Source organism: Molossus molossus, unplaced genomic scaffold (genome assembly GCF_014108415.1).
Source record: "Molossus molossus isolate mMolMol1 unplaced genomic scaffold, mMolMol1.p scaffold_m16_p_6, whole genome shotgun sequence".
NCBI lineage: Eukaryota > Metazoa > Chordata > Mammalia > Chiroptera > Molossidae > Molossus > Molossus molossus.
The window spans coordinates 115,353,043-115,379,411 of NW_023425399.1; the positions used below are offsets into that span (position 1 = coordinate 115,353,043).

A 26,369-nucleotide genomic window follows, 5' to 3' on the forward strand; every position below is an offset into this window, starting at 1 on the left:
GTTCAATGGCAAGACATAGTTTCAATGAAAAGTCCATTTGCAAACGGTAGATTAGGGAAGAGGTCTGAGTAGTCCACCAGTTTTTATTGATTCTTGTCTCACTCCGCTGTTACCTTCACAGCTCATAACAGGCTTGTAGGAAGTCTTCTCACCTGTCCCCCTGTCCTTCCAGGAGGAGAGAGTCCCTACCGTGCCATCTGAGTGACACCTGCACTGCAGCCTTCTTTGAACCTCACAGAGGGAAAGGGCAGAGTCCCACTGCGAGTTTTATACACGCCTGTGTGTGCACACCTGCCAGGCTGTGCACGGTGCTCCCTGCTGTGGTTGTACTGTTGGCCTGTGCTAGCATGTGCTGACTTCACACTGCTTGCTTGTACCACTGCTTTGGGCGACTCTGGGAGGGGTGGGATGGCACGGGATGGAGGCAGAGAGAAGGTGGTTCCGTGTGTGGGTGGCCTTGTCATACCTGTGAGAGGGTATGTCTGTGTGTGTGTATGTGTAAGTGTGTGTGTGTGAGTTTGTATGTGCACATGTGTGTGTTCGTGTGTGCGGGGGGAGGGGAGTGGCTCAAGCTTGCTTACTGTATGCTCGTTAGAAACGAGAAAAGGGATGAGAGAAACAAAGGCAAGATTGGAATGAGAAAAAAGTGGAACAAGAAGGAGGAAAATGAGGGAAAATTTCCATGCATGCTGCCCAGTAGTAATGGTAGAATAATTGTTACATTTCTCCAATAGTTCCTGAAATACTTTAAAATGCTGTAAGACACTTCCCATGAGAAGTGGCCACCAGGTGTCATCAGAAGGCTGCTATTGATTTGTTATATTATTGTTCTTAAAAAGTATGAGTGCTTTGGTTTCTTTTTTGATACTTTTTTTTTTAACTGCAGAAGAGGCTATTTTAGTTATAGCTGGAACTCTCCTTTGTGGCAGAGTCTTGGTGAGTCGATGATCTGTAGGTAGAATGGAAGGTGATGAAGTGGCGTGTACCTTCCTTTTTCAGCCAGGGCACAGCTAGTTGAAAGTTTGGGTGAGAGGAGACACAGCCAGTGGTCTGCATGTTTGAAACCCTTGTGGCGCGGTAGGGCGTGCGTGGTGACTGATGGATTTTTCAGGGCAGATGCTCCAAGACATGGCTTAATAATGTTCCTCATCAATGTAGTCTAGACACCTGCCAGGTCATCTGAATGTTGAAACCTTACTGTGGGAAAAAATCCGAGACCATTTTCCTTTCTCCACTGAGCACAAGTACCAGTGGCTCCAGAAAGAACCGGGGTGGCCCTTCCGTACTCAGACTCTGAGGGTTGCGGAGTCCCGGCGGTTGGCTTTGTTCCTGAGAGAAGTAAAGGGTCTTTCAGGAACAAGGTAGGCATGAGTGTTTGTTGAGTGAATGAATGAACTATGCCTCCAGAAAAATGAGCCCTAAAGTGTTCCAATTAGGCGATGTTTGATTTCCATTTAATAAAGGCCCTCCCCCATTTCCACGGGCAGCTGTGCTAACACCCTTCCCGAGGAAGGGCTCTCTCTGATCTACATAGTGTGAGCATCCTCATTCCACCCAGTTCCCGCCAGGTCACTTTAACACACTTATAGACCGCGTGCACTCCTGCTTACTGACATCACCCTTGCTCTGGCCTTGGAACTGCACCGGTTACAGTACGCACTTTCTGCTTCTCGACTTTCTCCACCGTGATGTGTCCTGCATACGGAGATGATCTTCCGAAAGCTGAGAAGACTCCTCAACACTGCTGAATAAGTTCCAGCTCTGATTTGGAGCCTGGGTGGCGTGGGCCTGGGCTGCAGGCCGTGGAAGGCAGTGCCGCCAGGGCTGTTAGCTGTCGGGGCCGTGGGCAGTGTCTCGCGCTCACCGTGCGTCTGTTGTGACTCTGCCTGAGCCTTTTTCTCCACTGGAGGTGTTCAGCTGCTCCTCCCTGCTCCCTCAATGAGGGAAAATAATGGTTTAGTTTCCTCAAGGTTTAGCTCAAGTGATATTCCTGCTATTTTAGCCAGATATTCTACTGGGAAGTGTGACTCCTTGCTCATCTCTGCTCAGGTCCTAGTTGCTCTCACATATGATCGTCACATGTGGCCTTGTATCAGGGTCCCTGTGCACATGGTTCTCGACGGTCGTGAGCCTGGCGGGGGTGGAGGCAGGGTTCGCAGCTCCAGGGCTCCTTCCACGGGCAGGCACGCAGGGCATAGATGTTGAATGTTGTTTTTCCTTGAGATAGTGATATTCTTTTGTGATATTAGTTGGGAAGTAATAAGGGTAGCGACATTTCCTCCTTTTGTTTTAGAATTTTTGGAGCCATTATGTAGACGATAGTAAAAGATGTCATTGATTTGCTCCTGCATATTCATGCAGTTGTCATTCTTTTGTCTCCAAAACTATGTGTCAGGCGTCATTAGAACATTTACTTGGAATAGACGTATGTGGGTCTTCCCTGCGTCAGTGTTTGTATTTTCTCTCCTGTTATTTTTCCTGACGACACTCCCACTGTGTCCACAGGGAGGCAGTATACAGTGTGCCACCGCAGTGGGTAAGAGACAGTGGGACTCGTCACTGAAAAGAAGAGAATTCACACCCTTTTAGACCAAGCATTAAAAACAGTAAACATAACTTCTGGTTATGACATTTTCAGACCTATACATGTACAGACTACAAAATTTGATGGATGGTATATTGAATCCCATGTCACCGTCACTCAGCTTTCGTTATTATCAGCACGTAGCCTTCACTGTGCCCTTCTTCTGGACAATTTTGAAGCGTATCTTAGACGTTTTTCATTTCATCTATAAGTACTTAGAGAGGAGACACTTCTAATATCACACTGAGGTATTCACTCATTCTTGTGCCTTATATGTGCTTGGAATTGCTCTGGGCTCTGGGGATATAAGGGTGGATGAAATGAACCATGCCCTTACATTCTAGCATGGGGAGATAGAAAATAAAGTAGACACATTGATAACCAGAACAGGAAAACAACTGACTTCATCAGCATTTAAAACTGTTTAATAAAAGACAACAATATAAACTGGGAAGGGAGAGAATGTGTGTAAAACATGTATCTGACAAGTGATCTGTGCCCCGAGTCCATAGCACCTCGTCCAGCTCAGTGACAGACAGTTGAACTAAGCAGTGGGCAAGAGGCTAACAAGCATTTCACAAAGCACACAACAAGTATTTGGCATCGTCACTGGCCATCAGGGAAATGCAGGAAAGCCACACATACCCACTGAATGACTAAAATTTAAAAGACTGACAGTGTCGCCCTGGCTGGTTTGGCTCAGCAGTTAGAGTCGGCCTGCGGTCTGGAGAGACCCGGGTTCGGTTCCCACTAAGGGCACGTACCTCGGTTGCAGTTTGTCCCCGGCCCTGGTTGGGTGGTGTGGGTGATAACCACTTGATGTGTCCCTTTCACGTCGATGTTTCTCTCTCTCTCTCTCCCTCCCACTCTGTGTAAACAAAATATTGAAAAATGTCCTTTTGTGAGGATTAAAAAAAAAGACTTACAGCGTCAAATGTGGGTGAGTCGTGGGTCACTCAGAATTCTTGACATTGCTGGTGGCTATGTAACCTGGTACGGCCACTTTGCAAATCAGTCAAGCATGGAGCTAGCCCTACCCTTCCACCCTGTGACCCACCAGTGCCACCCCTAGGCATTGACACAAAAGAGGTGAAAATATACGTTAATAAAAAGACTTGTCCAGGAATATTCATGGCAGCTTTACCATAAAAGCCAACCAAAAAGGGAAGTAGCTCATATGTCCATCAACTGAATGTCCATATCCGTGCACGTTGCTGATACATGCAACAAGACCATTGTGCTGAGCAGGAGAAGCCAGACCCCCCTCCCTTAAAAGGCGCAGTGTCTGAATGCATTTACATGAACTTCTGAGCAGGCAAAGCTAATCTGCTGTGGAAGAATTTGGAGCAGTGGTTGCCTCAGGAGGAAGGTCACCAAGGACTGTGGGTGAGGTGGCATGAGACAGTTTTTGGGGAAGATGCCAGTGTTCTCTGTCTGGAGGGACCCTCTGCAGACGTCTGGGCTTCTCCTTCTCACACTTCTTTTCTCCTCTACTCTGCCCCACTGCCTCTAGCTGCCCCTCGACTCTGTCAGGAGCCCCCGGGGCTCTGTCTGGGCAGAATCACTGTCCTTTGGTGCCAGATGTCCAATGTCTTGTGTTGTTGTTTCATAGATATTGTCTGTTTTTTGTTTTCCAGTTTCATGCACGAGAATACATTCCGTCCTTGTGACTCTTCTTTTGATCATAAGGGGATGTCCTGGATGGACATTATATGCATTTAAACAAATGTGTTGTCTCACCCCCTACACTGTAAGGCAGAGATTTCATGCTGTTCTTTGCTCTAATTCCAGTATCTAGAACCAAGAATACTTGGCATCTAGTAGGCACTAAGTGAAATTTTGGAACAGACATGTGATTAATTCTTTCTTTCTTTCCTCCTCTTACTCTCCTGTTACAAATGTTGAATAACAAAACCAATGCTTTATCTAAAAGAGCATTTTCTGAAGGGTTCTTTGGAACACCCATCTCTATTTTTTATAAACAAAGGGGCTGTAATGAAATTAGTTTCAGAAATGCTTATGTATTGAGAAATCCTGTGGTAAAGGAATTTTGTTTAAACCAGAGTTTTCTAAACTTATTTGACCAGGGATAACCCCCTGACCCTCCCTAAAACATCTATTAACCTGTTAATATAATTTATATTTTCAGGCACACAGTCTGAAGAAATAGTGAATATCTTCTAAGTGTAATAAAATCACGTACATTTATCTTTTTTATTCTTTAATAAGAGCCATACATTATGTTACTCTATTATAAAACAGTAACAAATAATAAGATGATTTTATATTGTGGATTACATATGACAAATTATAATTTTTAAGTAGCTTTATTGAAATACATACCATATAATCCACTCATTGATACGACAATTTAATGGATTTAAGTATATTCACAGATATATACAACTATCACCACTGTGAATTTTAGAACATTTTGTTATCTCAAAAAAGAAACACTGTACCCTTTACCTGTCTCCCCCTCACTCCCCAAAGAACCAGTGATCTATTCTCTGTCTCTATAGATTTGCCTCTTCTGGACATTTCCTATAAGAAGAATCATATAGTATGTTGTCTTTTGTAACTGGTTTCTTTTACTTAGCATGACGATTTCAAGGCTCATCCATATTGTGGCCTGTATTAGTACTTCTTTTCTTTTTGTGGCTGAATACTATTCCATTAGATGGATGTACCACATGTAGTTTATCCATTAATCCATTGGTGAACATTTGGGTTGTTTCCACTTCCTGACTATTATGAATAATACTGCTATCAACATTAGTGTACACATTTTCATGTGGACATAGGTTTTTATTTCTCTTAGGCATACACCTAGGAGTGAAGTTGATGGGCTCTATGGTAACTCTGTGTTTAGTCATTTGAGGGGCTGCCAAACTGTTTTCCAAAGTGGCATCACCATTTTGCATCCCACTAGCATTGGATGAAGGTTCTGATTTCTCACATTCTCACCAGCATGTGTTATTATCTGACTTTATGATTCTAGCCATCCTAGTGGGTGTGAAGTGGTGCTACATTATGGCTTTATTTGCATTTTTCTAGCGATGCTCATGTAGATTATGTTTTATGTGCTTTTTGGCCATTTGTGTTTCTTCTTTAGAGAAGAGTATATTCAGCTCCTTTGTTCATTTGAAAATAATTTTTTCTTTTTATTGAGTTGTAAGAGTTTTATATACATTCTAGACTAAGCCCTATATTAGATATATGATTTGCAAAGTTTTTGCATTCTGTGGGTTATCTTTTCATTTTCTTGATGGTGGCCTTTGAAGCTTAGTGTCATCTGTCATTTGAAGTTTTTATTTATTTATTTATTTATTTATTTATTTATTTATTTATTTATTTTTTTATCCTCACCTGAGGGCATTTTTCCATTCTTTTGTTAAGATAGAGTGGGGGAGAGAGAGAGGAAGAGAGAGAGAGAGAGAAACATCGACGTGAAAGGGACACACCGAGTAGCTGCCACCCGCACGACCAACCAGGGCCAGGGACAAACTGCAACCAAGGGCTGAAGTTTTTATTTTTATTTATTTATTTTTTAAAATCCTCACCCAAGGATATTTTTTCCATTGATTTAGAAAAAATTTGTTTTTTGTTTTGTTTTGTTTTTTTAGATAGGGAGGGAGGGAGGGGGATAGAGAGAGAGAGAGGGGTAAAGAGAGAGAGACATCAATATGAGAGAGACACATCTATTGGTTGCCTCTGGCACAACCCTGCAGGGATCGAACCTGCAACCCAGGTATGTGCCCTAGACTGGGAATCAAACCCGTTATGCTTCTGTCTGCAGGCAGACTCTCTAACTGCTGAGCCAAACCAGCCAGGGCTGAAGTTTTTATTTTAAAGAAGTACAATATATCCTCTTTTGTTGTTGTTGTTGTTGCTTATGCTTTGCATGTAATATCTTGTATATTTTTTTTTGTTTCCTACTTTTCTTTTTATTCTCACCCGAGGACATTTTTCCATTTTTTGTTCAGATAGAGTGGGGAGGGAGGGAGGGAGGGAGAGAGAGAGAGAGAGAGAGAGAGAGAGAGAGAGAGACATTGACGTGAAAGGGACACATCGAGTGGTTGCCACCCGCATGACCCAACCAGGGCCGGGGACAAACTGCAACCGAGGTACATGCCCTTAGCGGGAACTGAACCCGGGTCTCTCTGGTCCGCAGGCCGATGCTCTACCCGCCCTGAGCCAAACTGGCCAGGGCTGTTTCCTACTTTTAGCAGAGTCAAAAGCACCAACCTTTATTTGGTTTGACATTGTTATGGAAAAAAATAATTGAAACAGTTATCATTAGCTTTGAGGTCATAGATTTCTATTAGCATTAAATCAAATGCCCTTTGGTTGAAAATTTCAATCATGGTATAACGTAAATGGAAAATATTGTGTTTTAATTGAATTAAATAGCATGATGAAAAATAAAATCAGTGTAACTGATTTCAAAGCATTTTATTCAATAAATCCCCCCCCCCATTTACTTCATTAATTCTAATCTACCACTGACATTTCCTTTGCCATTAACCTCAGATAATACAAAATGACTGTTAGATGAAGAAATTGATTGACAAGTGAAATAGTTTTTAGATATGTGTCTTTTATCCTGGGACTTAGGCTTCTGTTGGGGAAGCAGAGAGGGGAAAGCTAACTCCCTGACCTAGGTCACAGTGGTTTTGTTTTAATTTACTTTACAGAGTGGGAGTTCACTGGAACATCATTTGAAAGAGGGCTTCTCTGTTTATAAAAAAAGTAGTAAATTGAAATGTACTGGTAAAGGGAGTTGAAGCTTGGGAGTTTGTTGCAGGCTGGTTGAGAAAAATCTCCTTTTCTGTGGAAGGTACCTAGTATTGCTTGCTGAGTCACAGCGTGATGATGTCGTAGTTCCAACATCTACTGTCATTCTTCCCACAAAGGGTCATGGGACCAAATCCATTTCTGTATAGAGGGAATCTCATTGAGGCTGACCAGTGTGTCACTTTATGCTTACTTCTGGACTAACATGTATATCTTTCTTTATGTTCCGAGGTTTAACACCACGTTTGTTTTCTCCACAGGTCATGAGTGCCCAGTGAGCCCCCTGGACACCAGGACAGCGCCAGGTCTAGTGCGATGGATGCCGAGAAGAAACCAGAGAGTGACGAGGACGAAGATGTACACAAAGAAGCGGAAGACTCGAGAACCGTGTTGTCCTGTGATGTGGAGTGTGGGCCTGTGTCTGATGTGGTAGCAGGTCCCTCTGAGAATTCCACAAGCAAAAGAGCTTTTCCAGAGTCATCAACCAGTGTCATACAGGAACACGGGACTAAACATGCTTCCAAACGCATGAGATTGGGTGAGGCAGAGCCCCTCAGTTCTGAAGAGCAAGGCGTCCATGAGTTCTCCGAAGTGGGGGTCCCGCCAGGTGAAACGGTGAAGGCGTCCTACCCGAATGCCTGCGCAGATGGAGACACGTGTCTTCCCAGCACCTTCTCCCCGCTCTGCAGGCTGAGCTCTGCGGCCACTGCTTCCCTGCAGACAGACACTGAGAAGAGGGCTGCTCAGGCAGTGGTCTCCCTGGGCTCGGAAGCAGAACCCCCCACGTCCCCGGAAGGTGCGGCTAGCACTGGTATCACAGGGAGTGTCGGACCGGCTTTCACGTGCGGCACATGCAATCGCGTGTTTTCCTTGTCCTCGGATCTGGAGAAGCACGCTGCATGTCACGTGCCACCGTCCAGGGAACCTGCCCACTGCCCCCGTGGCCACGGAGTGGAGAGCAGCGCAGCAATGCAGGTGCACGCCACACAGACTCCCGGGTCACGGACAGTCTTTTCCTGCGATCTTTGTGGCTTTCAGTGTGTGGAAGAGAAACTTTTGAATGCACATTGTCTTGGAAAAACACATCTCCGGCGTCAGAATCTTGCTGCTCGGGGAGGCTTTGTGCAGATCCTAACAAAACAACCTTTTCTTAAGAAACCATGTACCGTCGGAACGAAAAATGTTCGTGTGAAACCAAGAGCTTCTAAGCAAATAGCAAAGAGCAGTGATTCAAAAGGAGACAGGAATGGTGGGAGCAGACTGAAAGATTGCAGAGGCAGCCTTGCCAGGGGCGGCGGCAGCAGCGGGCTTCTGGCGGAGGCGAGGCCATGCAGGAATACTTCGCTAGAAAAGGGGGAGATTGTCGGAGAAAATGCCTCTTCCCTCGGCACAGCTCGAAATCCTGAAAACCAGAGCAGACAGTTCGGAGCGTTAGCAGCCTCACAGGGTCTCTTAGATAAACTGGAATCTCCCAGAAAGACCCTGCAGGCAGCCCATGGTGTCAGTGCCACCCCGAGACCAAGACCTGAGCGAAGTGTTCTCACTTTGGCTAATAGCTTCCGACGACGAAGCGGCGCTTTCCCCTTAAAAGGCCAGGCCAAGAAAAGGTTTAATCTTTTAGGAATGAATAAAAGAGGCACTAGTGAAACTCCCAGAATATGTACGAAACACTTGAGGACACAGATGAAAACAGGTGATGCAGAGTCCATGCCCAAACATGTAGAAATGGGTGGTGGCGCCCACAGTCTGGGCTCAACTTCCTCAGAGACCCAGGACCCAAAGCAGGATGAGAGAAATGCTCACCCTGTGAGCACCTTTGACCCTCTGACAGTGAAGGCAGCCTCTGACTGCCAGACGTCATGCACTGGTACAGACTGTGGCCAGGTGGCTACAAGCAGGACAGAGTTGGAAGGCCACATGCAGAGGTGCCATGCAAGAGAGGTGAGACTGTCCTGCCAGATGTGTGACTTTTCCAGTGTGTCGAGGAGGGACCTACACGAACATTTGCACAATCACCAGCTTCAGCAAACTGGTTCTGCCCTCAGTTGTCATTGCTGCTCGTTTATTTCCTTGAATGAAACAGATCTTAGAGACCACATGAAGGAAAAGCACAGTATGGGTTTTCTTTGTTCTCTCTGTAATCTGTTCTTCTTGTCTGAGGAGGACATGGAGGAACACAACACATCGGAGAAGCATATTCGCTTATGTGTTCAACCCAAGACTTCTCAATCCTTTAACAGTGATTTGGTTTTACAGACTTTACCTTTAAGTACTTTAGAATCAGAAAACGCAGCAGAGTCTACTGGTGAGTCAGGAAGAGCAGCTCAGGAAGACCCAGCTCAGCCCCGGGTAAGCCACGGGAGTGAAGGAAGGCACGCGAGTAAGCCTCAGTTTCAGTGCAAGAAGTGCTTTTATAAGACTCGGTCTTCCACTGTTCTCACTCGGCACATAAAGCTCCGGCATGGCCAGGACTACCACTTTCTGTGTAAAGCATGCAATCTGTACTCACTGAGCAAAGAAGGGATGGAGAAACACATTAAGAGAAGCAAACATCTGGAAAATGCTAAGAAAAATAATCTTGGCTTAAGCTTCGAAGAATGTATCGAAAGGGTCTGTATAGGTGCAAATGACAGCAAAGAAGAGGTCACCGTTTCTGGAGATGAAAGGGCAGAAGGCCATGCCGAAGGCGTGCAGCTGCAGGGACACTCCTCTCTGCAGGAGAGCGAACTGTTTGCCCAGGAACAGCCACGGCCAGCTGTAGTCACCAAAGAGGATGCGTTAGCTTTGACCGCTACTCCAAAGAGAGGGAGACCTAAAGGTAACATCTCACGGACATGTTCACACTGTGGCCTTTTGGCCTCCAGTATTACAAACCTGACCGTTCACATTAGACGAAAACACAGTCACCAATACAGTTACTTATGCAAAGTGTGCAAGTATTATACCGTAACTAAGGGAGACATGGAACGTCATTGTGCCACCAAGAAACACAAAGGACGTGTAGAAATAGAAGCAAATGGAAAGCATAGTTCAGATATCATTATTGGCCCTGAAGGGGGTAATCTTGAAGCCTGTAGTAGGAACACCACCAGTTCAGATGAACATGCTAATAAGGCAGCTGAACCAGATCCCTGCATTTCAGAAAAACCAGGACAAGAGCATGGAGATCCTATTGAAGTCGAAGTCGAAAATGTATATCATTCTACAGATGGGGAATCTAGCGGTCACCTTGTTGATGAGAAGGAGCAGGTGTCTCTAGAAGCAGAGGACCTGATGCAGCAGGGGGAAGCATGCTCGCAGGCAGGGGCCCCGGGCACCAGTGATAATAAATGTGCACACTGTGACTTCAGCGCTCACTCTTCTGCTTCCCTAGAACTGCACGTAAAACGGAAACACACAAAAGAATTTTCGTTTTATTGCATGGCATGCGATTACTATGCCGTGACTCCTCGAGAGATGACCAGGCATGCAGCAACAGAAAAGCACAAGGTGAAAAGACAGTCTTATCTGAACTCTCCTGGCGTGGGAACAAGTCCTTCTGACATGTCCAAACACGTCATCATACCCAAGGAGCAGCATCAACAACATTCTGAAGAATTTCAGATAATTTCAGACCACTCACCTGAAACTCTTAAAGCTAGAACTGCTGCTGGTTGTTATGAGAATACTAACTTAGACATGTCTAAAGTACTCTGTGTTCCTGACTCTGTAGAAGTTGAGACTGAAGAAGAATCTAATCTCAGTGAAGATCCTTCCTTTTGTGAAACTTTCCAACAGCCCCTTGCCAAGGATAAAGTTAAGAGACCTGAGGAGATGGGGACCCTTAACATTTCCTCTGATGGCTCCCCAAGCAAATTTCAGAATGAAAATTCAGAAAGCTCAGCTTTGAATTACGAGACAGCAAAGAATAATCACAGTCGGTTGAGTGACATGAGCGATCCAAGTGCACATTGTGAGAGTGACGGAGGGAATGGAGGAGACCACGCAGGTGAGATCCTCAGCAAACACGGATGTCCTGGAGCTCTGGATGGAGCCCATGCAGCTGAAGGCACCATCCCTGTTGTGATGAGAATGACGGGAGGACAGCTAAACCTGGACAGCTGTGGTCAAGACCAAGTTGGACATGTGCAGAGGTCAGCGGATTTGAAAGCTGTGCAAGAAGATCCTGGTCTGGAAAATAAGGAAATTCTGTTGAATTCCCAACATGCAACTGAAATTATTTTGGAAGAGGACGGTCCAGCTTCTGATAGCACAGTGGAAAGTAATGATGTTTATGAAACTATAATTAGCATTGATGGTAAAGGACAGGCCATGTATAGCTTTGGCCGGTTTGATTCTTCCATAATAAGAATAAAGAACCCAGAAGATGGTGAATTGACAGACCAGCCTGAAGAGGGTCTGATAGCAACAGAAGTGAGAATGATTGAGTCACCATTAAAAGACTGTGTTCAAGGTGTGAAAAAGAGGAAATCGGAAGGCAGCTCCTATGGCGAATCCACACGAATCCGCTGTGATGATTGTGGTTTCTTAGCAGATGGGTTGAGTGGCCTGAACGTTCACATAGCCATGAAGCACCCTACAAAGGAGAAACACTTCCATTGTTTGCTGTGCGGAAAGTCCTTTTACACAGAGAGCAACCTGCACCAGCACTTGGCGAGTGCTGGCCACATGAGAAATGAACAGGCCAGCGTGGAAGAGCTTCCGGAGGGCGGGGCCACCTTTAAATGTGTCAAGTGTACAGAGCCCTTTGATTCGGAGCAGAATTTATTTCTGCATATTAAAGGGCAGCATGAGGAACTGCTCCGGGAGGTGAATAAGTACATAGTGGAAGACACTGAGCAAATCAACCGTGAGCGAGAGGAGAATCAGGGGAATGTCTGCAAGTACTGTGGCAAGATGTGTCGCAGCAGCAATTCCATGGCGTTCCTGGCCCACATCCGCACTCATACAGGTATGTGAACTGGAGCATCTGTGCTTCTCTATAACGTGCCCCTGAATGGTGAAATCTGGGCGTCCCCTCCCACCTGGCTGTGCCGTCCCCACTGTGGTTGCTGCTGGCCTTCACCTGGTTCACGTGGCTCAGCTGGGTGGTGCTTGGGACAGCCGCCATAGTCATTGTTGACATGTAACATGTCTGAAGACCATTAGGCCTCTCTGATCCCAAAGGCAGGTGATCTCACAAATTCCTTTCAGTTTTATCAAAAAGCCTTATACCTCTGGTGCTTCTGTTACATTCCTGTCTCTCAGAGCTTTTCAGATATTTTAGGTCCTGTTTGGTTTTCTAAGTCATCTATTAAGTGATACTTTGCATTTCAGAGGATATACTAAGTGGCTTTTGAAGAATGAGATAATACAAATTTTCCTACAATTCTAAAGATTTAAGAATATTCATTGCCAGGTAGTTTATATCCAAAAGTATAACTGCCAGGCAACAAAATTCTACTTTTGAGAATCAAAAACAGTCAACACCTTTCAAAGTCAGGGTTTGGTGTTCATGGAGATACAGCCTGGTAGGGTTTCTGTCCCATCCAGTGCTCCATCTTTGTGCTTAATTTCAGGGAGAAATTTTTTTTAAAACTTTTTTTTTTCCTGAAAAATGTATAAGCCACTGTTCTAAATTTATGTAAAAATCCCCTGCACTGTTTCTATAAACCTGCCATACATTCTTTATTTTAAATAGACAGCTTTTCTAAATCACTGTGCTCTGCTTAGACGAGTTCTGTCTCCATGGTTGAATTTATGAGGGGATTTGAATAATAAATTCACATTTTAATGAACATATTTTCATTAAAACTGTAAGGTTTATTTTACTGTACTTTAAAATAATGGCTTATTATTAAAGCTATACTTTAAATTCATGCAGTTTTTGAAACTTTTTGCATCGTCACAAGGAGGAAGACAGAAGAGTATGAAACATTATTAATAGTTTAGGGTGACTAAAGATAGAAAAAAGTTTTTCATTGGAGAAAGTCGCAGGAAAATCTACATGAGATGAATCTAGGTGAAGATGAACATTGCACTCTTAATCCCAGCTCTTCCCAATACTGTGGGGCCGGATGGTTGTTCGTACCTCTGTTGGTGCTGCTTGCGGCTTACTTTCTGAAATGATGTGGTTTTAGAAATTGGGCTTGTTCACGTGCACAGAAAATACGTACTTTCTTAATATGCCCTCTTTAAGGCAGAGAAAACTGAATAAAACTAAGAAGAAGATGCTAATGGAGCTCTTTTTAGAATTCTTTATGCAACTGTCTGGTCAAGACATGTTGCTTATAATTGATGTGTCCATTACTTGAATTCTCTTGTAATTATAGTCAATAAGTCTTGTAAATGTGTTAAAGCTCACTAAAAGCATACAAATTCAAGAACAGAGTAAGGCTAATAATTTAAAATAATCAATGTAGGCATTTCAGCACTTAATTTCCCTTGTGTGTTGATAGCTGATCATTCTTAATCCATTAAGATTTATTTAGTCGTTTACAATGCAAAATAGGTTTGCACTGGTCACTTGTGCCATTTGAAAATGTCCACCAGGTTAAGTGCAGAATGTAGTCCATTAGTCTTCCTTGACTATATGTATTAATTGCATTTAAAATCAAGTTAATGTGGATGTGCAAGTGAGGTAACTATCAATATGTGACAAAGTAACCCTACTTATATAAGTTGCATCATTGATTGTAACATTTAGTAAAAGTTAGCATACTTTTTAACATTTTGTGTTGGGCTTATCGGCAAGCACATTTTTGTTGTGTTCTGAAGTCCCACAAAGGGCACGATCCTCAGGGCATAGTGCCCATCTGCCATTTCAATCTTGTAAGGCATTTTTTGGGAGGAGTTGCTCTCTAGGTTTTCACTCTGAGTTTTTTTCTTGGCGCCTCTTAGAATGGATTGCTTTTCTGATACGTTGCTTATGTCCATGAAAGAGCAACACAGGGACTGTTATTGATGGGTAACTGGAAGAGGGCTCGCTCTTCCAGTCCCTGTCTTCATGCTGTGTGTGATGTCCTGTTTTATGTAACGTTCCCTTCCCATCCTCAGTACGATGGAAGCAGCACTCTGTGAAATAAATGAGCTTTGGTCATCAAGAACTGGAGGAAAAAAGTGCTGCAGGGTTGTCCGGGGTGTTTGCTCTCTGAAGCCACCAGCACCAGCAGAAAGCAGTGTCCCCTTTCCCATTCCATGGGTAGTGCAGACCCCTGCACCTCTTCTCTCCTGCACTGTTCTGGGAGCCAGCGCTCAATCTCTCATAACATGGAAGGTGCCTTTAAGCTAGAAGACTGTCTGCAGCCTTCGTGTGATGTTCAGAGTGCATCGGTCACTCGAGCTGTTTGGAAATGCTCATGTGCGGGGAGACGGAGTGGTGTGCTTCAATGAGAAATTCCCCTGTCAGGGCTGGTGGTGCCCGGAACTGAATATGTGATGGGTTTTAGAGGCCGGAGGGACTGGAGAAGAGACGGTCAGGAGAGTTGGTCTGTAGGATGTAAGCAGAAGGAGGGAGCATGGGCGGCACTGCGCTTCCTGCGCACAGCTGGCCCCGGGAGTGACAGTGACAGCTGGGTGCGCGCAGGAATGAAGCGCCAGTGGGGGGGGAGGCTCACATTGACGGGTGTTAGGTAGATGATGGGTGTGTACATCTGACTTATTCTTTAAGACCCGAAGTTTTATTAATTTTTAACGTTAGTGTCATATCGACATTTGCCTAACAGTCAGCAGGGACTGATGCTGAGGAATGCCTGTGTAGGCCGGGTGGAGGCTGAGTTTTTAAAGTGTGTGGGATTTTGTTGGTAACATTCCAAGGTGCCCGAAAGCTAGAAAGCCTCTTGTTTTTCCCTTTCAAAAAACCTCACAGGCCAAACAAGAAGAAAAACCTACTGAGGATAATGTTGTCCCAAGAAATAGAACTATTTTTGAAACAATATTGACGGTTCATAATAATCACAATACACCTGAAAGACAAATGTACAAATGCATGGTTTTTCAGAATTTGCCTTATAAACTCCAAGCTTGCATGCAAGCTTACAAATGGAAATGGGGTTAGTTAGGAAAAAGAGCACATATATTTTTTCTTATACAGAAAAGTAGTACCTCTGGTCCCCTAGTGTTTGGATTTTTATGGCACAGAAAGGAGATGTTAACATCGTCTCCTCTGGATATAGGATATGAAACATAGTCAGCGCTTTTGTGATTTCTGCATGAAAGCCATCAACACAGTAACTCATTCGTGTGTTGTCAGCACGCCAGCAGTGATCACAGAGACCTGAAGGAGCTCGAGGGTCTCACCAAGGAGCCCTGTGCAGGCCATGGAAAGCACTGACGACAGTCGGTATCTGGCCCCTTGTGGCACGCATGCTCCTGCAGGAAGGAGCGCATCCCAATGTCAGTGCAGGGTGAGCTGCCTGAAACTGAAATCAAGACGGGTCTTTTCAATCCTTTCACCAGTTGTAATGCTAGTGTTGAGAAAGCTTTATCTTCTTTGTTTGAAGTCCTGGTGTTATCGTTAATTAATAATTTCCTAATTACCTTATTATCTTGAATGCATTTTAATTCAAAGTACAGGTAAATTGGTTCCTCTCACTCCTGTCTTTTATAAGTCCCTTTATAGAGTTCTCTGTCGAGATGAAGTGTTTCAAAGCGGTGATAGGCTTGGTTTTATCAGAATCATTTAAATAAACTGTAGTTTCTAATGTGATTGATAGAATGTGATTGCTGTAAGCTGCAGTCTCAGCCTGCTTTTGACATTTACACATAAAGCTGACTAGATATAACCATTCAGGTGCTAAATATATTTTACATCTACTTCTAACAGCAGAAATGGAAGTATTAAGAGATCTGGCTTCATTGTCATTGAACTGTGAAATACTCAACCTTGTCTGCCCGTGCTTAGTACTGTTGACTTTTTTATTTCTGTTAGAAGATTAAAATTAAATGCTTCACTTTTTTTGTCAGCTTTTGGGAATTAAATTGAAATTTAAGACCCTAAAATTTTTTACTGAGTGCTTCAATTTCAACAAAGTATTCTTGGAGGATTTTTTTTTCAAGGGCACTGCACAAAGGTTCATTGATCAAATTTGATGTATTGCAATTTTTTTGTTTGAGCTCTTTTTGTATATTTATTCAAGTTCACATATTTCATATTCTGTCTAACCATGTTACAAGAGGTATTTCACCAAATGGGGACTAAACATGATCTGAAAAATCTGGAAACATATTGTACTAACTTTTAAACTGTGATTTTTATTTATTTATTTGAAAATTTAGTGGTTAGGAAATTAGAAAATGGTATATGCATGTTGCACCGTCAACAGTGTAGTCTCAGTAATGTGGGTGCTGATCCACTGGTAGCTGTGTTCCAGTGTAGTCTGTGAGTGACACTAAGTTTTTTGACTGAAATAATTTTGTTTTCTCACTGAATGTAGATTAATTTTATTTCTTTTTATTTTTAATCTTCATCCAAGGATATTTTTCCATTGATTTTCACATAGAGTGGGAGGAGGTGGGGAGGTGGGGTGGGGGGAGACAGAGAGAGAGAGAGAAACATCGATGTGAGAGAGACTTTGATTGGTTGCCTCTGGCATGATCTCAACGAGGGCCGGGGATCAAATCACAGCCGAGGTCTGTGCTCTTGACCGGAATTGAACCTGTGACTCTTAGGTCTGCGGGCCGATGCTCTAACCACTGAGCAAACCGACCAGGGCTAATTTTATTTCTTTATGAAATAAAAACAAGTTTGTTGGTACTGTGTTTTTTTATATTGAAATATTTGTTCTTGAAATTAATAATGGCCAACATGTCAGTACTTTTGGTTTGCAGAATCAGCACAGATTTTTGTCTATAAAATGACCATAAAAATAAATAATTTATCCACTGTACATTCTTATATTGTATGTTGTTAAAATAGTAATAGAGTGGCTCATTGGGAATAAATGTGAAAAATATCTAACATACTGTTATTAATGTGAATAAATTCAAAGCTGCAGAAATATGAGGAAATGAGGTATTGACTAAAAAGTTTATTTATTTGGTGAAAAATATACTGAAAGATATCAGCTACTCTGTGCATTTATGTTTTTAAAATGTCCCATTTTAAATGTGGAGTGACTGTAAAAGACTTTTGTGAATTGTAGGGGAAATATTTAAAATTATTTAGCTCATCTCATCTTCTTAGTACTGCTCACCTGGCTCACTTTTGCCTTTAAATCTTAGACGTGCTATGGAAAGCCAGGCACACTCACTGAACAGTGGAGTCCCCTTGGCAGAATTATTATGGAATGCAGGTCTTTTTCAGTTAGAAAGGAATACCAGTGCTCCATTTTGGGGACAGAAATGTGTAATTAGATTAAAAGTATGACTTAAGATCTAAGCCTCTTTTTAAAGTATCATACTATATTATTCAAATTCAAATCATGTTTTATGTTCAATTTACTTAGGATCAAAACCATTCAAGTGCAAGATCTGCCACTTCGCAACAGCTCAGCTCGGTGATGCCAGAAACCACGTCAAAAGGCACCTCGGGATGAGGGAGTACAAGTGTCATGTGTGTGGGTGAGTAAAGGGAAACCGTCCCCACCTGGACCGGAAGCCTGTGCAGGCTAGCCATTGTTCCAGCCGCGCGAGCGAGAGGGGCTGAATCACGCGTGCAGAGCCCTTCCCATTGTTATGTAAATCCCGCAACTGCAGTTATGACACGCTTCTCCCACTTCTAACCCTGTACTGAAGACAAGCAATTTTATGGGCTACAAGGTCAATTTGAACCTGTAATCTGTAAATTGACTAAATTATAGGATGTTCATTCACATTGCCAGAGAGAACTGGAAATTCCATTTAAAGACAAAATATACATAATATAGATTTAGGAATGTATACGTATTTTTTTTTTCTTTTGCTTTGCTGCTTAAATTTAATCATATTAGTGTCTCTTTGGATCCATTGGACATATTTTATAAGAAAAAAAGCAGAAAAATATTTAACTTCAGACAACTGGTTACTCATTATTGCAGGGACGAAGCTTTAAAAAACAGTGCATAATGTAGGCTTTCGTGCAACTTTATTTCAGAACTTGTTTTCCTTTTTAGTCTTTCCTCTCATGAATCATTCACAATCCTTAATTGTCACTCATATGTTTACATTTAATAGGAAGTGCTGAGATGCCTTAAAAGATTTTAAAATGCCATGGCATCTGTGGTATATCGTAGGACATTCAGAGCTGGGTCTTAATACCCTACTTCTGATTAAAAATATATTTCAGTGTTTCTTATGCCAGAGAAATGAACTAATAAGTGCATCACATAAAAACACTTTCCGTGAAGCCTAAGAAACCTGCAAGTCTATGGCTAATTCACAAAATAATTTAGGTTCAATTAAATTATGCAATGTGCTCATGTTATAGTAGGGTTATTTTTTTATTGGCAGATTCCTCTGGTTGGCACTGTTGTGTAAATATAAATATCTTTGAAGTCAAAAACACTTCTGGTTTTTGTTGGACATTACACTTCATCCCAGGATGCCGTTGCATATTTTGACCCTTAAGATAGTTTTAAAAATAACTTTGCAAGCAGTTTTATTAACCATGGTCTGTGATTTATTCATTGGCAGAATTGATGGTTCAGTGACTTGCAGCTAAAGTAAATGAAGACAAACCTTTGCCCTAAAGCCCCCTGAAGATCAGTGGAGAATGAGTTTTGTTGCTACTGATTTTAGCTGCAAGGGTCGAGTGCCAAATGGTTCATTTTAATTGCTCTAGGTCTTGGAATTTAAAAAGACATCTCATTTATTGTTTTTACCGTGTGAGTTCTTACCATAGGAAAGAGGAAGGCCCTGACTTCAACAAAAATTTGCTATTAGATGGCAATAAGCAGTTTTTTTCTCATCTCCGCAAAATAAATAATTTTTGCATACTCTGTTATTAGACATCTAATTCCATTCATTTTTATTAGGGTTACTAAGACCCTGGAAGAAGAAAAAGAGACATTTTTCAGAGAACAGTTTCTGACATAGGTAGCATCAAAAGTAATGCGTGATTGATTGGCTTTGATTGTGTAATTTGAACAATGCACATTTTGTTTTGCTCAATGCTACCACATACAACCCAAGTGTCACACTAGTGGTTTATATATTTGATTCCCAAGATAAAATATTGCAAATGCATGTAGTATATTTTGTACTACTGTCAAAGAGGTCTACATATATGTGTGTGCATAGGAAAAGCCATCTAGATCCCAAAATTGTATCTCTTAGAATTATGGTAGTCATTGAATCTTATTTGACCATGGAATGACAGATTCCTTAATTTTTTAGAAATGAAATTTGATTTAAAAGTTACATAACAATTTTTATAGGGCAGATATTTTCACAATGCAGCTAAATATTCTGAAGAATTGCAGTAAACTGAACAATGCCTATTGATTGATGTTTTTGAAATAGAACAATAGTGAGTTGGATACCTTTCAGTTTTAAATAAAAAGTATCATAGGTTGTTCATGTTTCAAAGGAAGAGGGCAGTATGTAGGTAAACATTAGGTGAAAAGCACTGGGAATGTAGCATTACTGTCAGACTCACGGCAGCCCGGCAGCGGCACGTGAGCAGCACGGAGTGTGTCAGGGTGTCACCGCTGACGGCTCCTAGTCTCAGAGATGCTCAGTAGGCTTGTTAGTTCCCGAACATCAGCAGCCCATGCTACATCTCTTCATCAGCTTTAATTGCTATGAATTTTACTTTTTTTAAAAAAATCATGCTTTAAAAGGTGAGGTGATCTTTCAGGAACATTAACTCTAATTTTGTCTCAAACCGAGGTCCCGCACTGTGTTTTCTTTACTGCAGCCGTTAATGTCTTAGTCTCTGTCTTTTAGAACTTTGTTAATAACCTCTTCATTATTTGAGTTGAAAGAAATAAACTGTTTTTCAAATAGTTTTGATTGCATAATAATATATAAGCATAACGGGGCAGGTACCGTTTAAAAATGAAATTATTACAATACTGTATTATTTTTCTTTAGTAGCCTTTTAGTTTCATGGAAAAAAGACACAAAACCTATTATTTTATGGTGAAACTGATGGCGACAACAGTGTATTTTGTTGACTTGAGCTCAGAATTAATGTTTCAGATTATTTGTGATTGTTTGAGTTCTTCCTTATAGCTTTATGGTCTTTCTATTAGAACACTGTAGATACTCATCAAATATATAGCTGACATTTTTTCTAAGGCTTAGTTCAAGGTTTTGTATTAGCTACTCTCTTAACAAAAACTGCCTTTTAAACTTTTATTTCAGTTTTTTGAACCTACAGTGATTTTCTTTTAATCTTTAAGCTGAATTTTAAGATAATCTTTTTTCCCCTTATCAGCAGATCTTAGGTACAGTATATTATGGATTTAAGTTAGTTTGACAAGAGGAGCTGAATGTGTTCGATGCCTAATTCCTACTAGGTAGTGGATTCAGAATTCAGGATTTCAGTTCTGTTTACCCGTGGTTTACACGCTCATGGCATGATAAAAATGTCAAAAATGGATCACTTTACACTTCCTATTTTAAGAACATGCTCTAGATAGCTTCATTTACAAACCTTTTATTTTGCTTTCGTTTTCAGGAGGAACACTTTTTGAATAGTACAGTTTCTTAGTGTGTTTCTTACCTGAGTGTGAACTCGAGGACTTTGGTAGAATAGACATGTATTTATACATACTTGATGGGTAGAGAGTTGACCTGAAAATGGCTCTGAGTCTGACAGATGGCTTGTGGGGGAGAAAATAACAAATAACAGAAAGCACTCCTACGTATAAGTTAATAATCTTGTTTGGGACACATGTTTAAAAATAGGTTAAACACATTTTTGTTTTACTGAATCCATGATCTTTACCTTTGTTTTTTTCAGTAGTCAAGAACCTGAAAACCTCAGTGGTTCAAAAGGGTCATCATAGATACCACGTTTGTTAAACTCATGTCAGCTCACTTAGCACTGCTTCTGTATTGTGCATGTAATAGTGTGTGTAATACACTGATAAAAGGTCATTATAGATACCACGTTTGTTAAACTCATGTCAGCTCACTTAGCACTGCTTCTGTATTGTGCATGTAATAGTGTGTGTGATACACTGATAAGTAGTGTGTGTGCAGTGCTGTGGTTTAGTGTATGCCTTAAGTAACGCTTATTTTGTTGTTGATCTTTGTAGTTTCATAACACTGTTCATCTCATGTTTATAATCCCTACTGTACAGAAGGTAAACTTGAGACTTAAAGTGTTTGTAGTGATGGACTTAAATTATGCAGTAGACCAGTGTTTCCTTCCATTTAACTATCCTTTTTCCTTATTTCTCTGCTTTTTATAGTATCTGTTGTTTTGGATACTATCTTTCATTTGTACTTACTTTTCTTTTTAGGTTGTTTTCACCAGCATGTAATAGCTGCAACTTTTCTCCTTCCAGGCCCAGCTACTCTTATTTCCTACTTTTGCTCAGATTTATGTTCTTTTACAAAATTGCTTGCAGTGTTTTACTTTAATATTCTGTTATTCAGTCTCTTTTTTCTATCTCTCTGTTTCACTTTTCTCATATTAAACTGTTGTTTTAAATAATTTTATTATTTTTCCCAGTTGTTCTTTGTGTGTTGATAATTTATTGCACTTGAGTGGTTAAAAATTAAACATGTTTGTATAACAGAAGTGCCTAAAAAAGTGAAGATTTTATTATCTTTTCATTAGGATGTGGGGGGTGAAATTGATCAATGTGAGTTATTGTTTCTGTTTTTCATTACTAGTTATTAAATAAAAAAGAATTAGTAGAAAAACTAGTAAGTAGCCTGTGAATTCAGTAACCCTAGGAGATATGCCTGACTTTGTATGCCATTATTCACAGAGACCCCAGTGTGCACGATTCAGGGATCATGTTATTTTCTGAGTGATGTTCCTATTTCTAGCCTTGAGTCTTGTGTGTAGAGTTAAATAGTTGAGGAGAATTTCCCTAGTCAGGAGAGAATAAGGCATTTTCTAAATCTGTCACCTCCAGGTTCAAGAAAAGATTCTAGACATTTTCTATTGTGTATTAATGTGCTTATGATCTGTTTATTCTGATCAGGTTTAAGAAACCTTAAGTGGAAAGTTTCTAAGAAACCTGAAATAGAAAGTTGCTAATGCAGTAAAACTCTTCTTCTTCTCTTTTTTTTTACATGTGTGGCATTACCTAGTTTTTGTGCATTAGCGCATTAGAGGGATCTGTGTGGATGATTATAATGTCCCTTTCTGACCTTTGCAGCTTGAATAATTGTAAATCATTGCTTCATAACGTGTCAGAGAATGTCTGTACTAGGCAATTAAATGGCAGAATATAATAGACCAAATTATTGCCTGTCATGTTTTCAACAACACAGTTAGTATTTGAGTTACACTTAATCATTACGTGCATTAGCAACTTCATTGGAATCCAGCTTCAGGCTGAGCATGAAATACATTACATTATTTAAACCTCTAATGGTACAAGTCATTTATTTGTGTTGAAGTGTACAACATGCAGAGTTTCATAAAGCAAGGAACACTTGAGAGCTTAATTTATCCAAATCAAAGTCTAAATGCAGATAAACACAAGTGGCAAAAATTAGTAATTTTTATAGGCTGGAAATATTTAAAAATACATGGTTGTGGGTAATTGTAGGCAGCAGGAATAAATTAAAATCACTATTTTTAGTCTGCTCTGAGAACTAAAGCTGTGTATACCTAAGTCATTAAAAGCACCATGGAATTGCATTTTTAGCTGAACAGTTAATTACACCCATCATATCTACAGAGGTAGCCAAATAATATAAGTATTTGGTTCAGCTGGTTGTTTTGGTTAAAGAGATATAGATAGAAAAACTTTGTTTTATATTGTGGCATGAATTATGCTTCTAACAATATAAAGTGTAGCATCTCTCATTTTTATATAAAAAAATCTAAGTTAACATTAAAAATACTCTTATAAAGGATGTATTGCATGTTAATTTTTTTTTTAAACCCTCACCCGAGAATATTTTTCCATTTATTTTCAGATAGAGCAGGAGGGAGGGAGGGAGGGAAGGAAGGAGAGAGAGAGAGGCAGAGAGAGAGAGAAACATAGATGTGCGAGAGACACATTGATTGGTTGCCACCCGCACCACCTCAACCAGGGTCAGGACAAACCACAACCAAGGTACGTGCCCTTGGCTGGAATCGAACCTGGGACTCTGGTCCGTGGGCCAATGCTCTAACCACTAAGCCAAACCGGCCAGGGTTCTATATAATATTTTAATGCTTCTTGTTTGACAATATATTTTTGTCTTTAGGTTGAGATTTTCAAAATGCCACATTATGATTACTACTGTCTCTCTTCCTGTTAGTAAAGAATATAGAATTAACAAACTAGCAAATTAATGTTAGTTTATTCCTCTGATGCTAAAGTTCTTGAAATACCATTTAATTTTTATCTACAAATCACTTTATAATTTAAAAATCTAAGAAATATACCTTAGTTATAATACTAAAATAAAAAATGTTCTCAGTTCTGATTTTAGGGTGTTTTCTAAAGAACTGTTTTCTAAATCTGGGAGAGAACTGGGGATGGTTAGATCAGTGGAGAGGAAATAGGAGAACTTTTCTCCCAGCCTCCCGTCATGGTGAAAGGAGACCCCTTCCTCCCCGCTGTGCCCTATTCTTGTTTTTGTGGCAGTGTCTCCTTGAATTCTTGCCATGGAAAAGTGGAGTTATTGATTTATCCCAAGGCAGTAAGTATTAGTACCCTATTACAAAATAGGAATTAAATGCAATGATCACTTCTTGGTGTTGCAGTTGAAAACATTAGCCTCGCTTTCTAAGATCTCTCAGTGAAAACTCACGTCTCAGTGACTTATGTCATTTTTGCTTATTTTTTATTTTAAATGGTTTCGTGGTGACTTTAACATTGCATCGTGGACTCTCAGGACTTGCCAGCCCTCCTGGTCCCTGCAGTGGGTACAGGCCGGTAGCCCCTGCCCTCGTTCCCCTTGCTGGGACTTTCCTTCACTGGCAGCCTGTTGGCTCCCTCGCCCGCCTGTGTTTGGGGAAGTCCTTGACTTTCAGAGGGGTTGCTCTTTGATGTGTCCAAGACAGAGTGAGAAGGTGTTGGAAGTGTGGGTAGGAGGGCAGCACAGACACTGACTCACATATTTATTCATTGCCTGTCGGGAAGGTTCTCTAAAGATTCTTCTTGTGCAGGCCAAGTGACCAGGTGTTTCAAGGGCCCTGTGGTTACATGCTCCACACAGGCAAGGCAGACATAAGGGGAAACACACCACAGGAGCAGAAGTGGGGATGGTGGTCCGAGGGTGGGGTGCTCATCTCTGCTGAAGAGTGTCAGGAATGGTCTACTTGGGAGGTGGTGTTGAGTTTGGCCTTAAAGAGTGTGGAGGCTTTCACAAGGCAGATTCAGAAATTTTTAGTTTTATTTATTTTTATTTTATTTATTTTTGGGAGGGAGGGAGAGAGAGGAACAGACAGAGAGAGAGAAACATCGATGTGAAGGGACACATCGAGTGGCTGCCACCCGCACGACCGACCAGGGCCGGGGACAAACTGCAACCGAGGTACGTGCCCTTAGCGGGAACCGAACCCAGGTCTCTCTGGACCGCAGGCCGACGCTCTAACCGCTGAGCCAAACCAGCCAGGGCTTTAGTTTTATTTTTAAAATATTTTTTCTTTATTGATTTTTGAGAGAGAGGAAGGTAGAGAGAGAGAGAGAGAAACCTCGATGAGAGAGAACATCAATTGGCTGCCTCCCGCATGCTCCCCACTGGGCATGTGCCCTGACCAGGAATCGAACCAGTGACCTCTTGGTGCGTGGGTCGACGCTCAACCACTGTCCGGCTGGGCAGATTCGGACATTTTTAATAGAGGGAACAAAAGAGCACAAGTAGCAGAGTATGAGAGAGCATGGCATATTAAGAACACTGCAAGAAATCCCTTGAGTGTAAGTGGCTAGAGGGGGTGACATGGGAGATTTAAAAAATATAAAATAAACACGTATGGACATCAATATATGCCAGTGCCATTCATCTTTAGGGTTAAAAAGATCAGAACAATACCTGCCTCAAATTGGTGGAGAAAGCTCCGGTAAACACATGTCCAGGTTCCCGACCGCTTCAAGAAACGTGTCATTGGCTCGGCAGCGTTTGCTGTGAAGGTGAGCGGGAGGCGGATAACCAGCGCGCGCATTCCAGGCTGGGCTGGGGTGTTCAGCCAGGAGCCTGGCAGTTCAGGATAGGCGAGGGCTTCAGCCCTGCAGAGGTCAGACTGTGTGCAGGGAGGGCGTTCCCTGGCCACAGCGTGAGGTGGGCGGGGCCAGACCCAGCAGGTGCCCTGCAAGGTGGGCGTGCTGGCTTTCTCCCTGCTCGCGTCCTTCTTTTCCACCTGCCTGACTTTCTCCCAGCTTCCGGGGCTCTGGATGGGCAGGGAAGGGAGGCACCACTTCAGAACCAAGGGGCATGGGAATTGACCATGGGAATTATTTTCAAGAGAATTTAACTGTTTGTAATTTTAATTAGGGATGTTATTGATTGTGGATAATTGTAATGAACACAGGTTGATACTGCTTCCATATACTCTAATGCAGCATAACTCCAAATAATAGTTACAAGGACATGTTGGCCATGCTGCAGGTGTCCACCTGTAGCTGACAGTGAAAATCGAGGGTGGAGTTGTGTTCCCACGTGCAGGACATCTGGATGGGCAGTGTCACCTGGGACAGGAGACCGTCCACCTAAATAAGCACCTTCTCTTAGTAATGCACGTTCTTCTCTTGGTCCTTCAGTACTGTCTCCTTTCTGAGCATGTGAGTGGTTTCGTGTTTCTGTGGGTTCCCCCTCCGCTCCCTGTCCGCTTTCCCTCACCCCTCCTGTCCTCGCCAGGCGGCTGCTGCTTTAGTGTTGGACCAAAGACCGGTGCCGTGTCGTGAGGATCGGAGTGCCAAGTAGCAACAGTCTAAGCGCTGTGAATGCTTCTCTAGGTATAGAGATTCTT

The 26,369-nt window shown here is 42.0% G+C and overlaps 1 protein-coding gene across 2 annotated transcripts in view; it reads left to right on the plus strand.

Moving 5' to 3' along the window:
* The window catches only part of ZNF407 (zinc finger protein 407), a 373,411-nt gene that overhangs the window by 15,190 nt on the left and 331,852 nt on the right, over positions 1–26,369 (plus strand). For both annotated transcript variants that reach the window (XM_036246080.1, XM_036246081.1), the window contains exons 2-3: positions 7,642–12,332; positions 17,806–17,920. In XM_036246080.1, coding sequence (XP_036101973.1) covers positions 7,697–12,332; positions 17,806–17,920 — 4,751 coding nt within the window. In that variant the 5' untranslated portion in view covers positions 7,642–7,696. The remainder of the gene's footprint in view (positions 1–7,641; positions 12,333–17,805; positions 17,921–26,369) is intronic.